The sequence below is a fragment of the Lucilia sericata genome, unplaced genomic scaffold, assembly GCF_015586225.1.
Source record: "Lucilia sericata isolate MDLA Ls3-8-SP2 unplaced genomic scaffold, ASM1558622v1 Contig001685F_arrow, whole genome shotgun sequence".
Classification (NCBI taxonomy): domain Eukaryota; kingdom Metazoa; phylum Arthropoda; class Insecta; order Diptera; family Calliphoridae; genus Lucilia; species Lucilia sericata.
Window position 1 is genome coordinate 75569 of NW_023995595.1, and position 11307 is coordinate 86875.

The 11307-nt window shown below is 33.6% G+C and overlaps 1 protein-coding gene across 1 annotated transcript; it reads left to right on the forward strand.

Moving 5' to 3' along the window:
- The first annotated feature begins 446 nt into the window (after window positions 1-446).
- LOC119612423 (ATP-binding cassette sub-family G member 4) lies at window positions 447-11002 on the forward strand. The gene is given in 8 exon segments (XM_037968229.1): window positions 447-672; window positions 5821-5938; window positions 6023-6358; window positions 6423-6661; window positions 9553-10002; window positions 10060-10316; window positions 10377-10665; window positions 10668-11002. Coding segments are annotated over 8 exon segments (2055 nt in total). The 3' UTR covers window positions 10808-11002.
- The last annotated feature ends 305 nt before the right edge of the window (window positions 11003-11307 follow it).

Sequence of the window (11307 nt, forward strand, 5' to 3'; positions counted from 1 at the left end):
ATAAATTTTTATCTAAATATTAACACAAATCTATTAAATTAAATACTTATAATAGTTTATTTTTCCCGATTCATTTCAGATAAAAAGGTATTATTTATCCATATTATAATTAATACTATGTTTAATAAAACGCCAAACATGACGTTAATATATTGAATCCCTTCAAAAACGTTTAAATCAACTATAATGACGTAAAAAGTCGAAGCATAACAAATTTAAAATGAAAAATTAGAATAGAACGTTTGAAAAATATAGCAACAACTTAATATAATTAAAATAATAACAATTTATAAACAACAACAAAAAAAAGAAATCAACATAAAGTTATAGAAAGACAAAGCAGTAACAGTCACGCTTTTTACTTGATCTGCTGCTAAAGAAACATTCACCAGCAACTACTTACTGGCTATTGTTCAACTTTGATCTGATTGCAGTCGTTAATAATCATGGATTCCACGGACACTGGTTGCAGTTATTCTTTTGATAGTTATAAATCTCGCAGCGGTACTTCGCTGAATTATAGCAGTGATATAAATGCCATTAGCGTTGATTTGCCAGAACAATCAGATGATTTGATTTCTTCATATAATGGCTTTAAGTATTTACCACATTGGCCACCAGTTAGTTTGGAATTTCAAAATTTAACTTATAAAGTACACGATGTAAGCAAAGGTAAGTTTGAATACTTTTTTGCGATTAATGTAGAATAAAGTTAGAGAAGTAGAAGTAAAGAAGTTAAAGTGATATATTCGGCTATGCTGAATCTTAAATACCCTCCAACAGCAAGCTACTCTTTATTAAAACCCATTTAACTATCTAATTTTGACAAAATTTCTGTTTACGTAGTGAGGGTATTAACATTAATGCATATGTGGAACTAATTTTGATTAGATCCAATTTAGATTCGGTCCAGAAAACTTTATATTAATAAGCCAGTTCGAAATCATTTTAATAAAATGATTTATCTATACACATAACATATTCATGTCGAATTTTATCCGGATATAATCAATTAATAACGAATTAAGTGGTATTAAGTGATTTTCAGAAGTGAACCTTATATGGGAGCTAAGACAACTTCTGGACCGATCAGGCAAAAATTCCGTATAAAGTTTTAAATATACAACAACACATTTATGTCGAATTTTATTCCGATAACTTGATTGTCAATGTGCGTTTAAGTAATTTTCGGAAATGGCCCTTATATGGGAGTTGTGACCAATTATGGACCAATCAGGAAAAAATTTCGTATAATGATTTATATGCCTATCCGGAAAAATTTCGTAGAGTGGTAGACTAGACTATAGACTAGACTAGACTACAGACTAGACTACAGACTAGACTATAGACTAGACTATAGACTAGACTATAGACTAGACTATAGACTAGACTATAGACTAGACTATAGACTAGACTATAGACTAGACTATAGACTAGACTATAGACTAGATTATAGACTAGACTATAGACTAGACTATAGACTAGACTATAGACTAGACTATAGACTAGACTATAGACTAGACTATAGACTAGACTATAGACTAGACTATAGACTAGACTATAGACTAGACTATAGACTAGACTATAGAGACTATAGACTAGACTATAGACTAGACTATAGACTAGACTATAGACTAGACTATAGACTAGACTATAGACTAGACTATAGACTAGACTATAGACTAGACTATAGACTAGACTATAGACTAGACTATAGACTAGACTATAGACTAGACTATAGACTAGACTATAGACTAGACTATATAGACTATAGACTAGGACTATAGACTAGATATAGACTAGACTATAGACTAGACTACAGACTATAGACTAGACTATAGACTAGGACTATAGACTAGACTATAGACTAGACTATCAGACTAGACTATAGACTAGACTATAGACTTAGACTAAGACTAGACTATAGACAGACTATAGAACTAGGACTATAGACTCAGACTATAGACTAGATATAGACTAGGACTATAGACTAGACTATAGACTAGATATAGACTAGACTATAGACTAGGACTATAACTAGACTATAGACCTAGACTATAGACTAGACTATCGGACTAGACTATAGACTAGGCACTATAGACTAGGACTATTAGACTAGACTATCGACTAGTACTATCGACTAGACTACTAGACTATACTATAGACTAGACTATAGACTAGACTATAGCCTAGATTATAGACTAGACTATAGACTAGACTATAGACTAGACTATAGACTAGACTAGACTATAGACTAGACTATAGACTAGACTATAGACTAGACTATAGACTAGACTATAGACTAGACTATAGACTAGACTATAGACTAGACTATAGACTAGACTATAGACTAGACTATAGACTAGACTATCGACTAGACTATAGACTAGACTATAGACTAGACTATAGACTAGACTATAGACTAGATTATAGACTAGACTATAGACTAGACTATAGACTAGACTATAGACTAGACTATAGACTAGACTATAGACTAGACTATAGACTAGACTATAGACTAGACTAGACTATAGACTAGACTATAGACTAGACTAGACTATAGACTAGACTATAGACTAGACTAGACTATAGACTAGACTATAGACTAGACTATAGACTAGACTATAGACTAGACTATAGACTAGACTATAGACTAGACTATAGACTAGACTATAGACTAGACTAGACTATAGACTAGACTAGACTATAGACTAGACTATAGACTAGACTATAGACTAGACTATAGACTAGACTATCGACTAGACTATAGACTAGACTATAGACTAGACTATAGACTAGAGTATAGACTAGATTATAGACTATATAGACTAGACTATAGACTAGACTATAGACTAGACTATAGACTAGACTATAGACTAGACTATAGACTAGACTATAGACTAGACTATAGACTAGACTATAGACTAGACTATAAACTAGACTATAGACTAGACTATAGACTAGACTATAGACTAGACTATAGACTAGACTATAGACTAGACTATAGACTAGACTATAGACTAGACTATAGACTAGACTAGACTATAGACTAGACTATAGACTAGACTATAGACTAGACTATAGACTAGACTATAGACTAGACTATAGACTAGACTATAGACTAGACTATAGACTAGACTATAGACTAGACTATAGACTAGACTATAGACTAGACTATAGACTAGACTATAGACTAGACTATAGACTAGACTAGAGACTAGACTATAGACTAGACTATAGACTAGACTATAGACTAGACTATAGACTAGACTATAGACTAGACTATAGACTAGACTATAGACTAGACTATAGACTAGACTATAGACTAGACTATAGACTAGACTATAGACTAGACTATAGACTAGACTATAGACTAGACTATAGACTAGACTATAGACTAGACCATAGACTAGACTATAGACTAGACTATAGACTAGACTAGACTATAGACTATAGACTATAGACTAGACTAGACTATAGACTAGACTAGACTATAGACTAGACTATAGACTAGACTAGACTATAGACTAGACTATAGACTAGACTATAGACTAGACTATAGACTAGACTATAGACTAGACTATAGACTAGACTATAGACTAGACTATAGACTAGACTATAGACTAGACTAGACTATAGACTAGACTAGACTATAGACTAGACTATAGACTAGACTATAGACTAGACTAGACTATAGACTAGACTAGACTAGACTAGACTATGGACTAGACTAAAAATTGGATCAAAAATTGGATTGGATCATCAAATTAAGTTGAAAAATTTCAGTTCCTACAAAACTAACGTAATTTATACGAACTTTTGAGCCATTATTAAGCGTTAAAGACATTTTCTGAAGTGGACTCTATTAGACCGATCTTCATAAACTTTTGTATATAAATTGTGTTTCGTAAAGAAGCTGTTTATTCCGAATGTCGAATTTTTAAGTAACTAATGAGAGTTAAAGTAATTTTCTGAAGTGGTCTTTAAATGGGGGTAGGATCCATCTTCATCAAACTCGGTAGGAAGATTTCAGTTCCCATAAAACTTGTTTATGTCGAATTTCATAGATCTACTGCTATTTTTATGCCAGTAATGAGCATTAAGGTCATTTTCTGAAAGGGGCCTTATATGGACCGATCCTCCTAAAATTTTGTAGAAAGATTTTTGTTCATAGAAATATTGTTCATGTCGAATTTTACCGTTGTACTCGCAGTTTTGAGCCAGTAATAAGCGTTAAAGTCATTTTCTGAAGGGGACCTTATATGGGGAGTAGGGTAGTTTATGGGTCGATCCTCAAAAAAATTGATAGAGAGATTTTGACTTATGTGTTTTATTTATGTGTCTCAAATTTCAGTGACATATTTCTATTTTAAAGCCTGTAATGAGCGTTATAGTAATTTTCTGAATGGGACCTTACATGGGGGGTAGGGCCAATTATGGAATGATCCTCATAAAAGATTTTGGCTTATTTAAATTATTTATGTTGAGTTTCATCGCTATCCCAGTTAAAGCTGTTTTTCGAGGGTCCACTTGTAGGGGAGCTATCCGATAACGTGGACCGATATGGCCATTTTCAATACCAAACAAACCTTACCTGTAAGGAATATTTGTGGAAAATTTCAACACTTTACCTCTTTCCGTTCGGCCTCCATAGTGCTTTCAACAGGCAAACAGACATACGGACGGACAGACATGGCTAGATAGTCTTAAAATTTAATAAGGCCCCAGAATATATATGTATACTTTTGTGGGTCTATGACCAATATTTCGATGTATTAAAAAATATATATAAAAATATAAAAATAATTCTTTTCATTAATATCATGAGAATGTTTCATAACCCTAATACATACCTCTTGATCCTATAGTGGCTTCAACAAGCAGATTCAGACACAGTCATATCAGATCATTTTAGAATTCTACAACAGCAAGTATTATATCGGTTTTATGATATGTGAATATATCCTTTACAATTTTCAAAAATACTGACTTCTGTAATTACTGAAGTAATTGTTTAAACAGTTTTCATTTTATTAGGTGTAAGGTATCATATAGTCATACTCTATCGATTATAATTTCCTACTTATTTAGTTTTACAGATATTAAGTGATAATCTTACTAAAAGCTTTTAAATATATTATTATTGTTAAAACCAAATAGAAATTAATTAAGCAAACTCAAATACCCTACACAAATAAATATATTAAAACAAATATCAAATGAAATTGTTTTGATTGTTTGTGTTCAAAGACGATCTTAATATGCCTCTCCCATTGGTCCCTCATTATATAAATCTGTTTCCGTATGGGTCGCAAACCCTAGCAAAAACTCATTATATTCACTTTTTAGTGTAGGTTTTAATAAATTATATGTATTGTATGTTTGCAGTACGTAAGTAGTTCGTTACACTTGAGTAAATAATTAAGTGCACTTTGTACTATATACTTATACCCTAACTAAATAGTTTTTGACACACAAAATGTAGTAAATTTAGCATGAAATGTGTGTATGATAAACATTTATTTAAGCAAAATATCACATGTTAGCAACAATACTATTGTTTAAAAATAAATTAAAGTTATTATTTAATTTGTTGATATAGGAGATATAAGGAGAAATTGCTCCACCTTTAACTTAACGGGATTTTTTATTTATATAAAACGGACGGATAGTCGGGTATACGTAACTAGCATAACTAATATGGTAATGACTTACCCAACAACTTACTTTTCAATGACTACTACATAATGTTTGCATCACTTGCAAGGTTCTCAAAATTATTATCAAATAAAATCTTATTCGATCTTTTTAATCCTACAGGCATGAAAACAATTTTAAAAAATATTCATGGAGAATTTAAATCACACGAACTTACTGCCATAATGGGCCCCTCGGGGGCTGGGAAAACTACATTACTTAATCTTCTAGCAGGCTTTGGGTAAGTTTTTTCTATTTTAAAAATATAAAAATGTAAAACGCAATTTAATCATATCACTAATAAATGAAATTTGATCTTTTCCAGAGGCTACAGTTATAGCGGTGAAATAAATGTCAATCATACGCCACGTAATTTAAGATTATTTCGTAAAATGTCACGCTATATCATGCAAAATGATGTTATAGATCCTCATTTTACTGTCATGGAAGCCATGATATTTGCCGCTAACTTAAAGCTAGGAAATGATTTGACCAAACAACAAAAGCTAGAAGTAATCGAAGAGATACTTAATATGTTAAGATTACAAAATGCAGCCCATACCAAGGCGGTACGCTTGTCGGGCGGTGAACGTAAACGTTTGTGTATTGCTTTGGAATTGGTAAATAATCCACCGGTGGTATTTTTAGATGAACCAACTACGTAAGTTATTGAAATAATTATACAAAACTTGTGGTTAATTATTTTTTCTTTATTTTCTCATTAGAGGCCTAGATGATCTCTCTAGTACTCAATGTATACAATTACTACGTCGTCTGGCACATGCAGGACGTACAATTATCTGTTCGATTCATACCCCTCCAGCCAAGCTATTCGAAATGTTTGATAAAGTTTATATATTAACCGAAGGTGAATGTGTCTATCAAGGCAGTGTTGGTAATATAGTACCTTATTTGAAAGAAATTGGTCCCACCTGTCCGCTTACTTATAATCCAGCAGATTTTAGTAAGTAGTTGTTAATTATTTAATTATTGTATTTCAATTAAGACAAAACGTTTATTTAGTGTCAATGCCATTAGCAATATGATTTATTTTCTATCTCATATACATATGCACGTTGCTCTATATTGATCTATTGACATTTATCTGAATTATTTATAATGTGTTTCTACAAATTAATTACACATTTTCCATAATAATTAATTCAATTATTTTCACGATATAATAATTAGCAGTACATTCACATTTAATTTCTACTTTGATTTGGTTCTAAAAAACGTACGTTTTTTTTATATTAATTTGATATGATTACATTATAATTAATACTATAGTTTTCGCTAATTACTTTAGGAAGAATCTGTTTCAGACAATCAAAAAGTGGAAGACATATGGGCATATGTAGACAATTACAATTTTTAGTAATTAACTTAAAAAAAGAACGTGTGCTACTTACTTCAATTAAACTTTGGATCCAACATTTAATGATCACTATTATTGATTATTAATATTCTTAACAAATTTTCGACAATTAAAACTTAATAACTTCAAAATTACATACACATAATCATCAGGATTCGCACACAATTTTTTATAAATTCGAACTTATCGTCGAAATTTCATTTTCTAATATTAGAAATTAAGTTGGAAATTTGAAGCTGTTTAAATAACCTCTCGAAGAAATCTTGCACTTATATTTGAAAATTCGAAATCTTATAAGATTTTTAAATAATTTGCGAAGATTAGAAATGGACTTCGAAAATATCTAAGAAATTGTAAAACATTTTCGAAAATGCGAACTGAATTTCGAATGTTCTTTATCTTCGAAAGTTCGAAGTTTAGATCGATCAAGTTAGTAAGTTAGTTAGTTTAGTTAGCTAGTTAGTTAGTTAGTTAGTTAGTTCGTTTGTTAGTTAGTTAGTTAGTTAGTTAGTTAGTTAGTTTAGTTAGTTAGTTAGTTAGTTAGTTAGTTCGTTAGTTCGTTGTTCGTTAGTTAGTTAGTTCGTTAGTTCGTTAGTTTCGTTCGTTCGTTCGTTCTTCGTTCGTTCGTTCTTCGTTCGTTAGTTCGTTCGTTCGTTCGTTCGTTCGTTCGTTCGTTCGTTCGTTCGTTCGTTCGTTCGTTCGTTCGTTCGTTCGTTCGTTCGTTTCGTTCGTTCGTTCGTTCGTTCGTTCGTTCTTCGTTCGTTCGTTCGTTCGTTCGTTCGTTCGTTCGTTCGTTCGTTCGTTCGTTCGTTTCGTTCGTTCGTTCGTTCGTTCGTTCGTTCGTTCGTTCGTTCGTTCGTTCGTTCCTTCGTTTCGTTTCGTTAGTTCGTTCGTTCGTTCTTCGTTCGTTCGTTCGTTCGTTCGTTCGTTCGTTCGTTCGTTCGTTCGTTCGTTCGTTCGTTCGTTCGTTCGTTCGTTCGTTCGTTCGTTCGTTCGTTCGTTCGTTCGTTCGTTTGTTCGTCGTTCGTTCGTTCGTTCTTCGTTCGTTCGTTCGTTCGTTCGTTCGTTCGTTCGTTTCGTTCGTTCGTTCGTTCGTTCGTTCGTTCGTTCGTTCGTTCGTTCGTTCGTTCGTTCGTTCGTTCGTTCGTTCGTTCGTTCGTTCGTTCGTTCGTTCTTCGTTCGTTCGTTCGTTCGTTCGTTCGTTCGTTCGTTCGTTCGTTCGTTCGTTCGTTCGTTCGTTCGTTGTTCGTTCGTTCGTTCGTTTCGTTCGTTCGTTCGTTTCGTTTTCGTTCGTTCGTTTCGTTCGTTCGTTTCGTTCGTTCGTTTCTTCGTTCGTTCGTTCGTTCGTTCGTTCGTTCGTTCGTTTCGTTCGTTCGTTTCGTTCGTTCGTTTTCGTTTCGTTCGTTCTTCGTTCGTTCGTTCGTTCGTTTCGTTTTCTTCTCGTTCGTTCGTTCGTTCGTTCGTTCTTCGTTCGTTCGTTCGTTCGTTCGTTCGTTTCGTTCGTTCGTTTTCTTTCGTTTCGTTCGTTTCGTTTCGTTCGTTCGTTGTTCGTTCGTTCGTTCGTTCGTTTTCGTTCGTTCGTTCGTTTCGTTCGTTCGTTCGTTCGTTCGTTCGTTTCGTTCGTTCGTTCGTTCGTTCGTTCGTTCGTTCGTTCGTTCGTTCGTTCTTCGTTCGTTCGTTCGTTCGTTCGTTCGTTCGTTCGTTCGTTCGTTCGTTCGTTCTTCGTCGTTCGTTCGTTCGTTCGTTCGTTCGTTCGTTCGTTCGTTCGTTCGTTCGTTCGTTCGTTCGTCGTTCGTTCGTTTCGTTCGTTTTCGTTCGTTCGTTCGTTCGTTTCGTTCGTTCGTTCGTTCGTTTTCGTTCGTTCGTTCGTTCGTTCGTTCGTTCGTTCGTTCGTTCGTTCGTTCGTTCGTTCGTTCGTTCGTTCGTTCGTTCGTTCGTTCGTTCGTTCGTTCGTTCGTTCTTCGTTCGTTCGTTCGTTCGTTCGTTCGTTCGTTCGTTCGTTCGTTTTCGTTCGTTTTTTTCGTTCGTTCGTTCTTTCGTTCGTTCGTTGTTCGTTCGTTCGTTCGTTTCGTTCGTTCGTTTTTCGTTCGTTCGTCGTTGTTCGTCGGTCCCTCTCCCCCTCCCCCCCCCCCCTCTCCCTCCTTTCTCCCCGTTCGCCCTTCCCTCTCCCTGCCCCCCCCTCTTCCCCCCCTTTCTACCTACCCTTCACAATTTGCTACTTTAATCTCTCTGGCAAATGTCATATCGGTCCATAATGGATCCAAGCTTCGTATGAAGCCCTTCAAAAACTGACTTTAGTGCTCAGCAATTATTCGAGAATCCAAAAATCTTCATCAAAATTTAATGTGGATCGGGGCATAAATTATCCTATTCCTTATACAACAACTCTTTTAGAAAGATGTTTGTTCTATTCTATAACACTTACAACTATATTTTTCAAATCTCTCTAACCAAAAACAAAATCCTTTCATTTTTAGTCATTGAAGTAGCCTGTCGAGAATATGGTGACTATCACAAGAGTATGGTGAAAGCCATTGATAATGGAAAAATTTATCGCTGGCAACCAGAATCTGAATATAAACATCCGAAATCGATAACACCCACCAAATCTGATACAACCTCGGGTGCTTCCTCATTCGATGAAATCGAACAATTTGAAATGGATTTTGATGTGAAAAAATTCAAGTCAACAACTACATGGTGGATGCAATATAAACTATTAGTACACCGTATGATAGTAAAGATGTGGCGAGATAAATCCTATATAAAATTAAAATTCTATATGAATATTTGCCTTGGCCTCTTAGTAGGTGGTATATTTTTGGGTGTTGGAAATGATGCCACAAAAGCGTTATTTAATTTTGGTTTTGCTTTTACCATAGTAATTGGTTATTTGTATTTGCCACTGATGCCGGTGTTATTGCAATGTAAGCTCTTAGAATGAAAATAAAAAGGATTAATAATAAATATTTCTTTTTTTCCAGTTCCTACCGAAATGAAGTTATTAAAACGCGAACACTTTAATCAATGGTACGGTTTAAGTTCTTACTATATGGCCAGCATAACCTCGAAGTTTCCCTTCATGTTTGTTTTGGCTTTTATTTATCTATCCATGGTCTATGTTATGTCCAGTCAGCCATTGGAACTTTTTAGATTTGCCATGTTATTTTTAATAGCCATACTTACAGCCCAAATATCAGATAGTATGGGCATGGTTATAGCCTCCCGATTAAGTTTAGTGGTAAGTGCTTCTTTTAATTTCCTTAAAAATAGTTTTTATTATCTTTATATTTCTTTACAGAATGCCATGTTTATGGGTCCCGTTATGGCTTGTCCCTTAATTTTACTATCCTTTTTTGGCATGGGCTATGGCAGAGAAATTGAAATATCCGTTTTTATGAAATTCATTATGAAATTAAGTTATCTACGTCATGGCTTGGAGGGTCTAGTTGAAGCTCTCTATGGCTATGATCGTGCTGATACAATATGTCCACCCAGTGAAATGTTTTGCATGTACAAAAATGCTCAATTTCTGTTAACACTTTTGGGTTTTGAAGACATCAACTATTGGACTTCTGTAGCATATCTAGTTGTTTTTATATATTCTTTACTGTTGCGGGTTATATACTAATTAAACATCGTTTATCAGCTTCAGGGGGATCGAATCGTTTACTGCAGTATATTAGTCAAATGCTGGTTAAATACTTTAATTTTACTTCGTATAAATATTAACATTAAAAAATAATTTAATTTTTAAAGAATTTTGTATATATAAATTTTAATTTGTTATAAGTATGAAGGGAAAAATTGTATTATATATTTTAGTTAGCTCAAACATGAATAGGTTTTTAAACGAAAATGGTGATATTAGTTTAAGGATAATTTTTTACAGAAAATATTTTATTAATAAAGAATTAAAATATTAAATAATATGTTTTAATTTAAACTGCAAGAATGTATAATAACTAGTTTTGTCAAAAAATTATTCAATACTATAGACTAGTCTAGTCTATAGTCTTGTCTACAGTCTAGTCTATAGACTAATCTATAGTCTAGTCTATAGTCTAGTCTATAGTCTTGTCTATAGTCTAGTCTATAGACTAATCTATAGTCTAGTCTATAGTCTTGTCTATAGTCTAGTCTATAGTCTAGTCTATAGTCTAGTCTTTAGTCTAGTCTATAGTCTAGTCTATAGTCTAGTCTATAGTCTAGACTATAGTCTAGTCTATAGT